The 19,293-nt window shown below is 33.1% G+C and overlaps 1 protein-coding gene across 2 annotated transcripts in view; it reads left to right on the top strand.

The window, feature by feature from the left end:
• LOC142331214 (protein spaetzle 5-like) overlaps positions 1–19,293 on the top strand; it is a 238,633-nt gene that overhangs the window by 166,315 nt on the left and 53,025 nt on the right. For both annotated transcript variants that reach the window (XM_075376954.1, XM_075376956.1), the window contains exon 2: positions 10,052–10,299. In XM_075376954.1, the coding sequence (XP_075233069.1) occupies positions 10,052–10,299 (248 nt within the window). The remainder of the gene's footprint in view (positions 1–10,051; positions 10,300–19,293) is intronic.

Here is a 19,293-nt window from a genome sequence, read left to right as displayed (position 1 = left end):
TTTGGTCGAGAACACCAAAGCAGAAAGTTTATTACGCTGTAGAGATGATACGTATATCATTGAAAGGGAGTTCAGAAGTTCAGAGAGTTAATAAATAATTTTTTTTTTTTTTGTCTTCAGTCATTTGACTGGTTTGATGCAGCTCTCCAAGATTCCCTATCTAGTGCTACTCGTTTCATTTCAGTATACCCTCTACATCCTACATCCCTAACAATTTGTTTTACATATTCCAAACGTGGCCTGCCTACACAATTTTTCCCTTCTACCTGTCCTTCCAATATTAAAGCGACTATTCCAGGATGCCTTAGTATGTGACCTATAAGTCTGTCTCTTCTTTTAACTATATTTTTCCAAATGCTTCTTTCTTCATCTATTTGTCGCAATACCTCTTCATTTGTCACTTTATCCACCCATCTGATTTTCAACATTCTCCTATAGCACCACATTTCAAAAGCTTCTAATCTTTTCTTCTCAGATACTCCGATCGTCCAAGTTTCACTTCCATATAAAGCGACACTCCAAACATACACTTTCAACAACCTTTTCCTCACATTTAAATTAATTTTTGATGTAAACAAATTATATTTCTTACTGAAGGCTCGTTTAGCTTGTGCTATTCGGCATTTTATATCGCTCCTGCTTCGTCCATCTTTAGTAATTCTACTTCCCAAATAACAAAATTCTGCTACCTCCATAATCTTTTCTCCTCCTAATAAATAAATATTATTAAAAAATTTTCGAACCTTTTCCGTTAAGTGGGAGCATTTGCGTTTTTGTTGGAAGTAGTGTAAACGCGTCTGGGTGCAGGATCTTTTCTTTTTCTGTTTTATCCTGCGGAACCTCCGTAAGGTATTCCTTCAGTGGATGATATGTAAGAATGTAAATGTACTGTAATCTTGTACAGTCTCAGGTCGACCATTCCTGAAATGAGTGGTTAATTGAAACCCAACCATCAAAGAACACCGGTATCCACGGTAAAATCCGTATAAAAGTAACTGTCTACTTGAATTTGAACCTTAGAACTCTCGACTTCGAAATCAGCGATTAGCAATGACGAGTTAACCACCAGAGTAGCCCCGTCTCCTCGGTATAGGCTGGAATGACATTATTGTTGCTATTGCTGGCTACACCGCAGTGACTGGCCCGCTAGCCGCAACACGACGGCGGCAGATTATTTGTACGATCAATAACGATTCAGTATTAGATTAATCACAATGTTATTGATTTTTTTTTTACTTTTTACAAATGTTACTTTTTTTTTACAAATGGGTATTTTTCACTTTTTTTAAAAATATACTATAAAATAATAACCAACGTACATTATACAAAGATAAACATATGAATGACAACAATGAATAAGGATTCAACTCGCATGAATGATTTCTGAGATATGGAATACTCTCTCTCTCTTTTTCCTGTTTAACCTCCGGTAACTACCGTTTAGATAATTCTTCAGAGGATGAATGAGGATGATATGTATGAGTGTAAATGAAGTTGTACATTCTCAGTTCGACCATTCCCTGAGATGTGTGGTTAATTGAAACCCAACCACCAAAGAATACCGGTATCCACGATCTAGTATTCAAATCAGTTTGGAATACTCTAAATAAATTACGGCACGGTGGCGGCGGTAATGACCCACCATGCGGCTATGATGTCATTCCATCCCGTACTGAGTCGCGTTTACACAATCCCCCAAAACAAAATACAAATGCTACCACTTAACGGAAAAGATCCAAATTTTCATCATCCACCTGTAACGGTAAATTCAAAAAGACATGTAGAAATAGTGTATATGGAAATGACAACGTTCACCACACCTATTCTTCGAACACGCAATTCGCTGGGTTCACCGAATTCTTACACTCCAGGTTAATTACTAAGCTGAAAATACGAAGAAATATCGCAATTTTAGAGCCGAAAGAATATTATTAAAAAAGAAGAGAGAATCTCAAAAAACACCCAGAAAAATAGAAAAAGAACTCAGTGCCGAGTCAAAAGGATTATATTTTGAAAGAAATAAGAGATGTAAGAAAACTTTACGTCAAACAAGTTTTGTCATAATGCATCAAATACGGAAACGTTTTGAATAGACTATATAATCTGAATATATAATCGGTCCTATTAGGGCAAAACCAGTTTTCACCGAATCTTGAAGTTTTGACACCTAAGGAACCCAAAAAACCGGTTGGAAATCATGCGAATGTTAATGTTCGTACATATGTGTGTGTGATGGATGTTGGCCTCTAATTCAACTTATATCTCCAGAACTAGTTGAGTGTTTTGAACTAACCTTGGTCAGATTACTTCTATATATATATATATATATATATATATATGAGGCGTTGATCCCATTAAATTTTCAACTTAGAAGGTCAACGGGTTGAGGCTGCAGAACAAGGTCACCTTCAATTTTTCGAGATTTCGCCTAAGGTCATATTTTTCTTAGATACGTTTGTTAACACTTAAAAAATAACAATATATACAAAACAAAACCTTTGGCAAAACCGCATTGCCAAACAAAAAATGCTCTAAACTAGTGGCTAAGGGAGCATATTGCGTCAATAGTAGTTAGTACCTTCTGTCACCACAAGGAGCGTTAGTGTCGCAATTTGCCATCTTGAAATTTCCCCTTTTCTTTGTGGGAAATTCCTTTTTCCCCTCGTTCTCTTGGACCGGAAAATTTGAAATTCCACAGGGTTGTGAACCACATTATTTTTTACACTTTAAACTTTAATTATGTATTTTATCTTATTTATTTAATATTTCAAAGATTAGTAACACTGACGTACAGTTGTAGTCGTCTGCTACGTTGCGTCGTCACAGATGAGCGGTAGAATTAAATAAATGAATAATATTTAAAGCTTATAAAAGAAATTCGGTCTGGCCCAGTTGACTCGCTACCTGGTACGTTAAGCCTCTCGGCTACACTAGAACAAGAGAGATTTGTTCTCTGCAAGTTGTGAAATTACATTAGTTTAATTAGTGCCGACCGTCACCACTAACACCGCCGTACCCGCGCGAAATTAACACGGTATGCTCGCGCCCTTTAGTTAGAATCATTGAATTAAATTGAATTAAATAAACTAAAAATATTATATTTAAATAAAATGATAAATATTTTTAATTCTGTGTATAATCAGAAACAACTGTGTTGTCAGCTTCTGTTTTTAAATAAAACTTTAGCGTCAAGATATCCTAATTACAGTTGTCGTGCTCTATCTTTGCCGATTAGTTTGAAGTATAATAAATAACTTCACAATAACGGTAAGAGAATCATGGAAAATACTATTTTAATTACAATCAAATTTCTGTAAATCGGCCTACGAAAATTTACATAAGCAATACACATTTTTTTATATAGCTAATCAAAATGTCGTAAGTTAAATTTATTTTTTTAAACCACTAGTCCTGATTAAAATACTAGTAACTATTACTTTAAAAATTATCGATAACTAACCGAAAACCGTTGGTTGAAAAAAAAAACCAAACTGGGAGACGAAATTGAGAAAGAATTAATTAGTGCGATTCAGAGAGCATCGTATTTTCAAACTTTTTTTCACATTTCGTAAATGCGTATTTTTAAGTTAGGTTATGGAACAGTAAAGATTTTACTTACATTACTATTTCAAAAACAAATTTTAATAATGAAATGAAATTACATAGGTTAAAAAAAAAAACTGGTCCTGGAATAACCTCACATTTAGTAACTCATCTAACTCTGATTTTTTAATATTATAAAGCTAAAGCTAAAGCTAAGCTTCAAATTCATCGGCAAAGATATATCACGACTAGTGTAGAAACGAGCGCATCAAGATATAAACAAAGGAATGTTCTAAAATACAAAAAAATTATTCAATACAGCCCTTCGCATCAAATGATAGTACACTAAGAAAACAAAAAATTACACTCATGAATATCGCACTTAGAAGAAATAAACGTTAATAAAAATGTAATATAAAATGGATAAAAAAAGTACACGTAATAAATTGTGAGAATTTCACTGAAATATAAAGTGCGATATAATTATTACACAAACACATGAACCCGTACATTTCGTGACTAACTATAATAAATTACAACTAATTTCGTTAATAAAAATATTTTACAAACATAATAACAGCAAAATTTAAATAAAACTACAACTCAATTCATAAAAATAATCCATTATAGTATAACTTAACGTAACATGAGATGACTGCATAATTTTAAATTACCTAAGAAATAATTTTGAAATATTTATGAAGCGGGAATAATCCATTTTTTTCCTAATCAGAAATAAAAACATTATTTTATTGGATCTACAAATCCAAAAAACTGAAATCTGTTACTTTAACACGACTGCAAAAAGAAGAGTGTAATGTATTTAGAGTGTATGTATGTTTGTTACACCGTAGCAGCTCCACGGCTGAACCGATTTATATATATCATTACGTTGAAATCCTTACGTTACCGGCAATATCACAGGCTGTATAAATATGTGTATACAGTATATGTAATAGTAGTAGTGATTTGATTAAAGTACAAACTTTAATGACTTGAATTAATGAACTATGAGTCCCAACCACTATGTGAGCTGGGTTTGAACTGATAGATTCGAATCAATCAATCAATGAATAATTTTACAAAAATAATGGAATTAAATTTACGTTAAATAAAATAATAATAAATAAATTTAAAAAATGTCTGTATAATAACAATAACAATAATGGGCTTCCCACTGGGACTACGTATGAGGGTACAGTGGTGAGGTGATGCGAGCACCTCGTGCGAGGCTAGACCATCAAATGAAAACAAAGGGGATGCCCCTGGAACGTTGTTTTGGGAGGTGCAGTGGGTGCTCTAATAATATATCTGCAAATAATCGTCCGATTTCAAAATTCAAACAGGGTATTTGCTAGTATAATATAAAATCACAATGGAACCAAACCAGAACAAAAATTAACTGAACTTTATTTACACGACTGCCCGAAAAGGAGTGTAATGTATCTAGGGTGTATGTATGTATGTATGTATGAATGTATATTCCACTATAGAAGCTCAACGGCGGAACCGATTTATATGTATGACCCCACGTTGGAATTCTTACGTTACCGGAAATGTCAAAGGCTATATAAATAAATACGAGGTGCTACCCAAAAGTTCGGAGAATTTGAATTTCGCGCGCGATCCATTGCTGGTACGACCCGCTGCCGCTAGATGTGCCTAACAGTACTCTTTGTGAATCAGTCTTCCAAACGCCGTGACTGTGAGAGGCTGCATTGTTGACTTTCATGCGGTTGTGTAACGTTGTGTTTTACTGTTTCGGCGAAGTTCTAAATGACAGATTTTAAAGAGCAAAAAACCTGCATCAAATTTTGCTTCATGCTTAAAAAAACCGGTGCAGAAACCCATCGCATGCTTATGAAAGCATTTGGTGACAATGCTATAAGTAAAAGTAAAACTTTTTTGTGGTACAAACGATTCAAAGGTGGACGAACGACAGTCGATGACGATGAGCGTTCAGGAAGACCATCAACAAGCGCAGCACCGGAAAACATTGCGAAAGTGCGAGAGGCTATTGTTAAAGATCGTAGACAAACAATCAATGATGTTTATGCAATCGTACAAATGTCATATGGGTCCGTGCAACGCATCTTGTCGGACAATTTGAAGAGATGCGTTTCTACAAAATTCGTACAGAGACTGTTGAACAGCGACCAGAAACAAAATCGCGTAGCTGTCTGTAGTGAATTGAAAACTTCACCAAGAGATGACCCTAACTTCATCTCCAACATCATAACAGGTGATTAGATATGGGTGTACGGGTATGACCCTGAAACTAAGCAGCAGTCGTCGCAGTGGAAGTCGCCAAGTTCACCGCTGCCAAAAAAAGCACGCCAAGTTCGCAGCAACGTGAAGTCCATGATGATAGTTTTTTTTTCGACATCAAAGGCATTATCCATAAGGAATTTGTTCCTCTTGGTCAAACTGTCAATGGGATGTTCTATTGTGAAGTTTTGAAGCGGTTACGTGAAAGCTTAGGCGCAAACGTCCAGATCTGTGGGGTAACAACAGCTGGGTTCTGCACCATGACAACGCGCCCGCGTACACATTGCTAGCCGTTCGGAATTTCTTAGCTTCCAAAAAGACGGTAGTGATTCCCCATCCACCCTACTCGCCTGACCTTGCCCCGTGCGACCTTTTTCTCTTTCCGAAAATAAAATTTCAATTGAAAGGCTGTCGTTTTAACACAATTGAGGAGATTCAGGAAGAAACGCAGAACGTGCTTCGAACACTTACACCTGCAGACTTCCAGAGATCCATGGAATCATGGAAAAACGCTGGGATCACTGTATCAATGCCCAAGGGAATTACTTTGAAGGAAACAGTGGAAATTATAAGTTTGGTAAAATTAAATTTTATTTTTATGGTAAAATTCCCCGAACTTTTGGGTAGCACCTCGTATATATAAATTTAAATGAATTTAAAAAAATGATTATACTGTATAAAAATGGTTATCCGTACGCTGTTTTATTACCTTATATTACTAATTATATTACATTAAAGAGCAATGTTTGTCAGCAATGTTTTTTTTATTTTTTATTACAGTTTCAGTCACTACCCATTAACTTAGATACTAGTTAAGAAAAAGCCTTGAACTTTAGGAATTTCACTAAAATTGTTAGTTATATATACAGTTACGGAATCACGACTGATTTTGATGAAACTTGAAATGTACCTTATTTAGACTTGTCTATTCGTAACAATGGAAATTATTTGTCGGAAAACGCCTTTCACCCGGGTTATAACCCTCGTACGTCACACAATACCTGAACCCAAAATTTCTATATTTTGCAATATACATATGAATTACACATTATTTGCTGATTAAATAATTTAATTTCAGTTAAATCTAATTAAGACAACCCGCAAATGCGGCACACCGCATTTGCGGGTTGTCATTCGGCATTGAGGCGTGCGGGACTCCTTAAGGTCTAAGCTTACCCTCCCTTCTGCAGGCCCATTATTGTGTCTCATGAAAACAGCATGTCCCAGGTAATGCCTTCTAGGCGGGTATCGGGGCATGTTTTTTTTAGGGGGAGGTTTTTTACTGAGTCCCCGCTTGGTGATTTTTGACGGGAAACCTTACACACCCAGTAGTACCGGCTGCTGGGCGTCTGACAGCAGATTTTCCTCCTACCGCGAAAAAAAAACCTTAACGCTTGCATAAGCCTAATTAAACAGAATCAAATTCCACTTAAACAAAGTTATTTACTCCATAAAAAATATACGAGTATATTGCACATTTACCAAACCCACACTTTAAGAGCTTAGCCTAACTTCATTTAGTCTTAAGTGAATCTATTCTCTTTAACTTAATTTCACTGAAACCAAATTATTTAGTCCGAAAATAAAGCACATTAAACGTGTAAAGTGTTAAAATAACGAAATATTTGGTGAGAGTACTGTATAATTTACGAGGAACGCAACTCGGGTGAAAGACGTTAACCGACAAATAATTTCAATTGAAACTAATAACTTAGGTTTTAAAGAAGGTACATTTCAAAACTGAGAAAGTCTAACAGGTCTTTTTCAGTTAGAATACGAGAACATATCAATGGTATAAAAAAAGATCAAATAGAAAGTTCTAATTTTGCTAAACACATTAGTCCGTAACAAAGTAACCATAATTATGATCCGGAAAATTTTATTGAAATTCTTGATGTTTCAAATAATATACAAGGTACCAATAACTTAAAAAATTCCATATATATCTTAATAATTACAATATATCATTTGAAAATGATATATTTTATAAGCAAGTTCTAAACTATAACTATAGAGTGGGTTGACTACGCCGTTCACTTTCAATTTTACTATGACTGGACGCTAAGTCGACATAATGTTTTTGAAACATGGCAACCACTGTTGTACATTTTTACATTTTACAAAATGACTTACGGTGAATGAGTTTTAGTTTTTTTTTTTTTTTTAAGAATAACATAATAGTTTTTTTTAAATTCCTGAAGATAGATTTGGTATCCGAAAGTACTTGAACATATATAAAAAACGTTGCTGGTAAGTGGTTTTTATAAATTATTATTATTATTATTGAAAAGATCTCTATATCGTCGTGCCTTAATAACTCCCTAACTATTAATCTCTGAGACTTAAATGTTATTTAATAACTAACAAGGTCAACTCGTTGAAACGACTTTGAGTTTGCATCAGTGAGAGTTAAACCAACAAAAATGATTGGCAGTGAAGGAGCACAGCGCAGATCGGCCAAAACTGGTGCTCTCCTCATTTCGATTCAGTGTAGCTCACGACTTAAGACGTGATAGCGGGACAATTCGCGTGTTTGTATTTAGAGTTTGTCGAGATAGATCGATTTAAGAAATAGTAAGTGTATTTTGGACAATATTTATGTATAAAAAATTAAAGTAAACGTGTAAAAAAGTACAATAATTCAATACGTCAACCTCAGCCCGCGTAAAAGCCAACCGGAAATATAAATTACGCATATCACTGGAAAGGGAAGGTTATGGGCCACGCACAGATACCCCAATGTTCGGTGTCAAGCGAGCGAGACTGTTTCGGGAGCATCGCAAAGCTGGCACAGAGCGCTCAGTGAACGACGCCGACGGCGCGAGCACCTCTACCGCTGCTTATTATATCTTATGTCTCTTACTTATATCAGAGACCGATGCTGAACAAAAATTGTTGAATATTAGTCGAAATAAATATCATGTACCATTTAGTGTTTTTATGTTAAAATTAAATTTAGTACGCAATCAATGTCTCGTTTTTATTTTGATAAAAACTGATTCGCTGACATACAGACAGACCAATTTATCTGTAGAGTTGGCCAAATAAAGGAACTAAAATTTTCCATTGGAGACTTTCAGTTCTGTTCAAAAAAAAAAATTCGTTGGTGGCTTTCCCATTTAACTCTACAGATAAGTTGGTCGGTCTGTAGCAAGGAGAAACTTAATCTAAGGTGTGTAACGTTTCACGTTAAACCAACGGCTGTGCGCCCTGACACAGCCCCACCTGATTTTTTGTGTTCATTTTCCCGCTCGCTGTGGTGTTCCTCTTCACAGCTCATTCGATCACTTTTCAATTCGGCAACTAATGCGTGAACGGTTTTAAATGACCGTGCAAACTCATCACGAACAATGTCTTACTTATTTATTTGAAAAAAATTAAAATCAGCTAAAGAACAGTCTGCGCGACCAATCCATTATGTGTGAAAAGTGAGAGACAGAGCACAACATGCGCACGGTCGGTACAGAATTGGTATGCGTTAATGTATTTGGAAATCAACTGTTAAAATATCTTCTCGTTTTATTTATTTAAAATATAAATAAAACATTTTAATGTAGATGAGTTTTTAAATAATAATAAAAAATTAAAAAGAATTCTGGATTTTCTAAATGTTCGTTTAATGTGTGTTCAAATAACCTATATAGTGACTTAGTTAAAAGAAGAGACAGACTTATAGGCCACATACTAAGGCATCCTGGAATAGTCGCTTTAATTTTGGAAGGACAGGTAGAAGGGAAATTGTGTAGGCAGGCCACGTTTGGAATATGTAAAACAAATTGTTAGGGATGTAGGATGTAGAGGGTATACTGAAATGAAACGACTAGCACTAGATAGGGAATCTTGGAGAGCTGCATCAAACCAGTCAAATGACTGAAGACAAAAAAAAAAAAATATAGTGACTTCTAAATCTTTTGTTCTAATTTATTTATTTGCTATATTTACTGTTAACATTTTTATATATTAATATGGGCTCAAATATTTTCTGGTTTATTTCCTAAAACTGCTTATTTTGTGATACTGCTCTGATCAAGTTTTACTACGGTTTCTCTTGATCTGTCCAGGCAAATGCTTGATCAATTCCTTTTATTATCCGTGGAGTAATACACCTATCCGTTCCTGAGGTGATATATACAATGAATTGGTAAAATTAAATATTAAACAATTTACATAATTAAAGAAAACGAAGTTAATTCGATTTATATAATATAATCTTTTCTGTTTTATTTTTCTTTGTTTACAGATGAGAGAAAACCATCTAAACGATAAGCGAAATAATAGAAGATATCACAGAATAGTATTAGTTAATATATTAAGTATACTGAGTTTAGTACAAGCCGGTGGAGCGCCTCATCACCCACACAATCCACACCATTGTCCTGAATACGGTGGTTGCAGGCATTTTCCCTTTCTACCGGCACCTCCTGGAAGTACACCGGACTGCGCTAAAAGTGGATCAACGTTTTGCGAGAGTATAGACCACTATCCATCGTCAGTATTTTAATATTTATTATTATTATTATTATTACTAATATTATGATATTTGTAATGCAATTAAAGGCAACATAATCATTAATAACCAACCGCTTACGCTCTTTTTTTTAGGACGAAATGGTCAATTTGCCTAATTATTATCCTTAATTTAGGATTTCAGGAATATTTTATTAAATTATCTCCCTCAAAAAAAATTTCACACTTGGGGATAATTAATTATTAAACTTATTTTTAAATATATGAAAGAAAGTTCACGGTAAAAAAAAAATGGACAAAAAAAATCAAGTCGCAATACGTGCAGACTTTCTTTTTCAGTTTTAACTTTCCGGAAATACCGTAAGATACTTCAGAGGATGAAATGTATGCGTGTAAATGAAATGTAGTCTTGCACATTTTCAGGTCGACCGTTTCTGAGATGTGTGGTTAATTGAAACCCAATCATTAAAAAACACCAGTATCCAAGATCTAGTATTCAAATCCATATTCTAAACTAACCCGCCGGGGTAGTCTAGCGGTCAAATTCGTCATTGCAAAATCAGCTGATTTTCGAAGTCAAGAATTCTAAGGTTCGAGTTCTTGTTAAGGCAGCTGATTTTACATGAAGTTGAATGCTAGACTGTGGATACCGGTTTTCTTTGGCGATTGGGTTTTAATTAACCACACATCTCAGGAATGGTCGACCTGAGACTGTTCAAGATTACACTTCACTTATATTCATACATATGTATCACTTCATTCATCCTCTGAAGTAATATCTTACGTGGTTCTGGAGGCTAACCAGAAAAAAGGTACATATAGTATGGATTAACCGGAGTTCCTCCGTGTGCCAGTTCTTTCTTATTAGGCATCGACCGAATAAAAAAATATTTTTTACGAAAAATGTTCAAATTTTATTTGCTCTAATTATTTTCCTCTGAAATCATTTACTATATACACTCCTAACGAAATATTTATACTTTTATAAATAAAAAAACTGTTCTTGCAGGATGGAAGGCGTCGTTTAAAATAACAGAACAGTTTTTATTTTTATAAAAGCAGTTTAAATTCTATTAAGCTATATTTTTATCGCTTGAAAAGTTTTATTTTCAGATAGTAAATCATAAAAGAAATTGTAACTTCCATTCTTCATTCGAATTGGAAAGTAAAACGTTCAACGAAAGTTGTTAAAAATATTATTTTTGTCTGTTTAAAATGTTGTAAATGTAAATCATACAAAAGAAAGAATCAAATTTTTAATTCCTTGAAACGAAAAACTTATATCTTGAGAAGTGGTCAAGTACCAGTTGTTAGAAAAGAAAGATAATGGAAGGCCGTGGATGGGAAACGGAACATTTCAGTGAAACCGAACAGATCATCGGCCTAATCCTGGATGGATCAAATAATTTTTTACTTATTTTTAGCGAGTTCTGAGCTACCACATACATGTATAAAAAAAATTTCGTTTAGAAATCCTACGGTAAAAATTTTCTTACGTAAAAAATGATTTGCTTTTGATTTAATAGAAAAATTTGGGTTAAAATAAATTTATTCTGAAAATAAATTTAACCACTAACGCTTTTTTTGATTCATGAAGATAAAAACGAAAATAAATAAAGTAATATCAGTAATAAACAGATATTTTCAATTTTAATTACTATAAGTCAAACATAAAAAAACATGTTTTACCCCAATTTATTGGTTTTCACTCTAGATTTCCTGAAAACTACTGCAGATATGGTACTGGGAATTATTTTATTAGATTTTTTAGGTCTACAACTATAAAAAAAACACGACCTGTTCACTTTAATTAATATCCTAAAAATTTCAGTACGACCTCATTTTACCGTGGTAGCTGAAATCCGAGTGAAACCTTTCACTAGCCGTAACTCCCAAACGAAGCATTTTAGGATATATGTTTATATGAACTTTTTCCATTATTTTCACGAGTATAATAGGTTACGAAAGTCCCAGGAGAACTTCGTGATACACTCTGTACATGTACTAGCATCCCCATCGCGGCTTCACTCTCGCTATATGGTTACTTACGTTTCCTGCCGCGATCAGGGGATGTTTAGCCGGCCGGGACCCTGCCCCCCCCCCCGTGTTCATTAAACTCATGCTTGTGAGAATTATAATAAAAAATTAAAATTAAAGCCTATTTAATTTATAAAAACTATCAGTGTATTCTAATTTCTTTGCAGCAACAGTTTGGTCAGTTCAGGCCTTAATTTTGAGTGATCTAAGAATGTTGATCTCAAAACAGTAGGCCACCAACTTAAAAAATATTATAACTGGTTACCCGACTTTCGTACGGTTAAAAATGTATTTTTCCTGGTTCTTATCGTTATCCGACAAACACCACTAGGAGGTGACCGTACTTCGTTTGTTTTTTTATTATTACTTTTATTTTATATTTATTAATCAAGTAACCGAAGCAGCCAGTCGCCTCACACAAACAGTAACAGTGGCTATGTTGGCTGAGCGGCCGCGCATTATACCGTCGCACCCCTTAAAAAATTGCAGATTAAAAAAAACCTGAAAACGATTTTTGGATATATTTCTGAAGAGTATTTGCAAGCCCCACTCTAATGAATATCTTGTTTAATATAGTCGGAAACGGGGAAAATTTGAAAGCGCTGTTCATATTTTTTTTACCTTTCTTTACTCCTTTTAAGGTTAAATTTCGAAAAATCTAGAAATTACACACCAAAAATCAAGTTTATGTCTTCAATTCTTGCAGAGACATTGAAAAAAATGACGGGCTTCAAAAAAAAACTTATCTTAACCCTTTAAACTTGGAATTTCAAAAATGTAGAAATTTGTTTTTAGATATTCACACGGAGATTAGACACACCAAAATTCGAGTTGATATCTTCCTTTGCTATCGACAAATTAAAAAAAAGGAGTTCATTGTTACAAAATTTATCAATTTATTTTCAGCAGTTTTTGCTGGGTGTTGATGAATATGTCAATTAGTCAGTCAGGACATGTATATATATATATATATACATTTTAGTATGAAAGTAAAAGGTGTTAATATCATTATCAATTACCGTCGCTAAAGGGCTACTACACTTTACTAACATGCATTCCCGCGTACTACAACTAATAAAACTATTAATGCTAGGATACACACTATTTATAGCATTATTAACTTACATTACATTACAACATGTTCTGCGTTACATTATAATTTTTTTTTTTATTTTCCCGGTTGCAATTTAATACGCAATAAAAAAAAATAATAAAGCATTACGTCGAAGCTTCTGAATTTTTCAGCACATATAGGATTTAAATCCTTTTCTTTTTCATGCAGTAACAAATCTGATATTTATTATTAACATCATCATAATGCATTTTCTTATTTATTTATATTTTATTGTAAGAAAAAATCTATGATAAGTTAAACTACTAAAAACTTTAAACAAAATAAACTAAAACACAGCCAATTTCAAAAAGTGGTTACACTAAAAATTATAAAATAATATTTTTTTAAACATTTCCTCAAAATTTTGATTTTTAGAAGTCCAATCTAAATTAAAGACAACCAAAGTACAAACATTTTACTATATGTTAATTTGACTTCAAAACTAGAAACTTCAAAAATAGAAAATTAAAAAAAAATTCAAGAATAATTTTATTAGCTTTTATTGCAGATTTCTTGAAGTTTGTTTTATTAAAAAAGAAAATATTTTCTAGTTTTATTGTTTTTATTACACGACTGCCAAAAAAGGTGTATAATGTTTTTAAGGAGTGTATGTTCAAAGGAGTGAGTGTATGGTGTATGTATGTTCCACCGTAGCAGCTCAACGGCCGAACCGATTTAGATGTATGACGCCACGTTGGAATCCTTACGTTACGGGGAGTATCATAGGCTATATAAAAATATGTATATATGTATGTTTAATTTAACTACAAGGCCAAAAAAATGAATCATATATATGATTATAAATGGGTAATCGATAGTATTTTCAGTATCGATTTATTTGTATCAAAAAACAGTTGTTTTAAGATTTGCTATGACATTGAATATATTCTTGCCGTTGAGGGGGCTTGAGTGCTCAGGGATACAGAGTAGCTGGACCGAAGGTGCAACCATATCGGAGAGGTATCTGTTGAGAGCCAGACTAAGGAATGATTCCTGAAAGAGGGCAGCAGCTCTTTCAGTAGTTGTTAGGGGCGTGAGTCACAATGACTTAAACGGCCATATCAACATCACTCAGTCCTCTGAGAACTGCGCAGCTGAAAGCAATGGAGAACTACAGCTGTTTTTTTTTTCAAAGAAAATGTGGCTCTCTGCATTTTCAAATAACAATAATGGAGGCGCCTTCCTTGGTAAAATATTCCGGAGGTAAAATAGTCCCCCGTTCGGATCTCCGGGTGGGGACTACTAAGGAAGGGGTCACCAGAAAACTAAAAAATAACATTCTACGAGTCGGAGCGTGGAATGTTAGAAGCTTAAAAGAGGTTGGTAGGGTATGTAAAACAATTTGTTAGGGATGTAGATGTAGAGGGTATACTGAAATGAAACGCCTAGCACTAGATAGGGAATCTTGGAGAGCTGCATCAAACCAGTCAAATGACTGAAGACAAAAAAAAAATGATATTGAATGAATGAATTACGGTAGTAAAATTAGTTAATTCATTTTATAATTATTATTACTGTTTTTATTTATTGTTTATAAACATTTTTAAAAAATGGGGGCAGCCACCGTCTGTCCGCTTTGTACCAAAATCTTATTGCTAAATACTAACTAATAATCCCTTTCTTTTATTTTTTGCCCCAAAAAGGAGTGTAATGTATTTAGGGTGTATGCATGTTTTTTCCACCGTAACATCTCAACGGCTGAACCGATTTAGATGTATGATCCCGCGTTGGAATCCTAACGTTACAGCGGGCGGCGTATTGCTGTGCATTTAGGCTGACGGCTGACTTACCGTGCTATCAACTACCCTGAAAATATTTTATACCAACTTAATTGCTGGTTTTATTTTTTTATAATTTAAAGAACACAACGGCTATGTTTGCAATTTATTAACGTAATTATTATTACTGGCATAAATAACTTATTACCGTTACTTTAATCTAATTACCTTGTAATACCTTGAATGTATGAAACATCCGTCATATTTCTTCAAAACAGCTTAATGATTCACTACTAGACGTATAAATGTCACTGTCACTATCTTAATTAAAAAGGATACTGAAGCATTGTCTACTAAAGGCTCTCACGATCGATATTCATTTTCACTGTTTATCACGCGATCACATTTCAGTATCCAGCTTTCTGGTCCCATTAAATTGGCTTATTCCTCAGACTTTTCACTATTTCAATATTAAATTCCGTATTTCAATTGCGAATGTATTGTTTTACTTCTGCCCATATAATTTCTACCGGGTTTAAATCTGGATGACATGGAGACAGACGTAATACATTATGGCCTTCTTTTTCTAACATGTCATCCAAAAGGTAGCGCGCGAATCTCTGTTTGTGTAATTTTATTATTTCATACAATTGCGGTTTAAGGAAGCTCTCACAAAATCCTATTCCTTTTTGTTTAAGCCAAGAAATCATTTCATTCTTGGTGCTAGTAGATATTGGTGCCTTTTCAGTTAAAACGTTGTAGTAAGAGACATTATCAATTACGAGAACATTTTTTTGTTCTTTAGGAAGGTTAGGTAAATAATTTTTCATCGATCCAATTCATATAATTACTCATGTCCATTTGGTTGTGGTAATCTCAAGAATTGTGAATAGCCTGCCACATAATGAGAACATAAGAAACAAATCCTCTTTCTCCTCCGGCATGGATAACGATCAAACGTTCTCCCTTAGAAATCGTTTGTCGAAGGACTTTTCCTGGGCAGTCTCTCCAGGATTTACCAGAAACATCAATAATAAGGATGTAAGTTTCGTCCGTGTAAACAATGTTACGGCCGGATTCTCTGCGTGATATTTTATGGCCTGCACATACTTTATCCCTTTGTCCCGTATATCACTCCTTTCCACCGATACAGAAGATTATCTTGAGTCTTTCGCCACTTAAAACAGAGATCTTTTAATATAATTCGAATACTCTTTTCAGTACCGTTAAAGTCAATCCTGTCTTTTAGTGTTGCGCGCAATAACTCGGATGTCGGAAAATGATTTTCACTATGTAAACCGCTGTAATGGGATAGGCAAAATATATTTATAGATTTGAAAGCCTATTGATGTAGAAAACATAAAAGCAAAAATCTCCCAGTACCTCCTTTTCTAAAACAAGATATAGCTACACAAAGGAAATTACATAAAGTAATTTTTTGGGGAGTGAATATTAAAATAGAGCTTTTTAGTAATTTTTTTAATTTTGATATAAAAAATATTTTTGCTGAAGTACCCCGGTAAAGATTTAACATTTTATTTCGGTCAAAACACTCCCAATCCTTTTTCCATTTTTTCCAAAATTTAATACATTTTTTCCTCCCCTCTGATTATAGTACCTTTTTACCGAGTTTAAAGAAAATCGGCCAAGAGGGTCCAGAGTTACTCACCAAATACAGGCCAACATACATACGTATATACGTACATATGCACAAACCTCCGTCTAACTAGTTTCTAAACTTGAGAGCATTGGAACAAAAAATCTTTACGCAGATATTTTACAATTTATTTAAATCTAATTTTTTTTTTGTTAAAAAAAAATTTGTAATATCTCCTTAAAGAACGCTATTTAAAAAAAGACCAATTTTTCTATTTATTTTTTTACCGATCTATATACCAGTTTCCCGTTACAGCTATATCAGCATATTTCACTATACACGCGTAAGTAAAACTTACAATGAACATCCTTTATAACATGAACAGAGATCTATTTTTAATTATCAAAATTTTTTAAAAAATTGATAATATTTTTCTAACAAAAACAACACACTATTTACTACCGTTCAAAAAACTTTAACACCCGTAATATGAATACATTAGATTATTAATAGATTTAAAACCGGCATTATATGTAGTTATCTAATCTTGCAAAACAACGGCCTCCAATACGACCTTGAACCTATAATGTGTTTTTACTTATGTTATACACACGTATTACTAAATGAAAGGATAGAGACGTCTTTCTCATACACATACACGCGCGCGCGCTCTCACTCTCTCTCATTCTCTCTCTCTCTATCTTCTCTCTCTCTCTCTCTCTCTCTCTCTCCCCCTCTCTCTCTCTCAATAGACATATAGTAATGTATATATACATTAACAAGGAAGATCCTTGATCTGAATTATAATTGTTTTTGTTTCATATCAAGTACCAATTAAATCCTTGATAATTTGGCATAAATTTCATTTAATTATTATTACTATTACTATAAGTGTCACTTAGCAATTAATTTCGGTGCAAAATAATATATTAAATAAACTTATCACATATTATTATACGTTAATTATCTAATTTAAATTAAATAAGTTTTACATTGTCTTACATCCTACACTACACTAAACAATGAATTACTACACTTTTAGATTGTGTCAATTCAACAACACCGTAATACCACATATGGTTATTTATTTATAATTATTACAGAAATAAATTTTAATCGATTGATAAAAATTAGTTATTCTTATTTTTTTAATTAATAGTAGAAGCGATAAGTAAGTCTTGTTTGCCACTTCCTAATAGGAAATAACCGAAAGCGTAAGTCGACTTAAAATGACTACTGGTCAAGGCTATATATATATAAAATAAATGAGAACCGTATTTTACTCAAAGTTTCGAGAAAGAAATTTAAAAAAAAATTAAAGACAATTAGATTTCACGATCCAAAAAATTAACAAACCTCCACAAAAAATTTAAATAATCTTGAAAATTTTCAACGGGTAATGATTTTTTTTTTACTTCCTTGTATGAAATAAAGGAAGTATTGTGATCGCAAAAACTTTCGGTTTTCATATTTAAACGGAATTGTCCATTTTGACCATCTCTGAATCCATTTTGATTACTTTTAGCGTGGCGTCTGTACGTACGTATAAATCTCGCATAATTATAAAACGATTAGCTATAGCATGTTGTAATTTTGGATTTAGGACTGTTGTAACATCAAAAAAATTTGGATTTTGGACTTTTTCTTAACTGCAGTAATAGCCCTCATCGAGAGCTTTTCAACGATATATCATAAGTGGTACTTACTTTCATTGGTTCCAGAATTATAGGCAAATGAAATTTTAATTAATGAAATACTTGTAACTTACAAGGCGAAGGCACATCGGTTCAATCCGAATTCATCTCTTTTTTTAACATTTTTCTAAATTTAAATATATTGATTTATTAATTATTATTAACCTCTGATTGTAAAAAAAATTACAATAAATAATAATTCAATAATAACAATAAAAAAAATATGAAAGAAAAATGAGAAGTTATTAGTGAAATAAAATTTTATGTTCTTTTCATTTTAAAAAAAAAAAATATTGTATATATAACTTAGTAGGCGTACAAGGAAGTCATGTGGTGTCCACATCAGATTGTTTTTTTTTACTTTCTAAGAACAGTATTTTGCTATTAAATTTATTTTAAAAGTTAAATTAAAATTTTTTTTAATTTTATTTTTTTTTTTCAATTTTATGAATAAATAAATAAAAGTATTGTCAGTTAATCATTCTGATCAGCTAATAATTGATGATTTGTCACCATTGTTACAAAATTTAAGATTACTTCATTATCGAGTAATATCCATTTAGAGTTTTTCATTACTACACTGTTAACTTCTTATGAGAACTTATTGTGATCAGTCGATTAATTGTTTTTGTCTAACTTTAGAACATTTGTAAGCCACTTTTGTTATTTAACTTTTTTGTAATTGTTTTCTACTGAATGAATTCGTTATGTGCTACCTGCTAACATTGCTATCAACATGTCACTTAGTGAACAGGAGAGAGTCACACTTTTAACGATGAGTTTGGTGATAGAGTTAGGTCGTATAATGAAGTTTGTGAATTGTTCAATGCAACATTTAATAATCGTAACCCTATT

The sequence above is a fragment of the Lycorma delicatula genome, chromosome 10, assembly GCF_047948215.1.
Source record: "Lycorma delicatula isolate Av1 chromosome 10, ASM4794821v1, whole genome shotgun sequence".
NCBI classification, from domain to species: domain Eukaryota; kingdom Metazoa; phylum Arthropoda; class Insecta; order Hemiptera; family Fulgoridae; genus Lycorma; species Lycorma delicatula.
The sequence above is the reverse complement of the archived record's forward strand: the minus strand, read 5'-3'. Positions and strand labels throughout refer to the sequence as shown.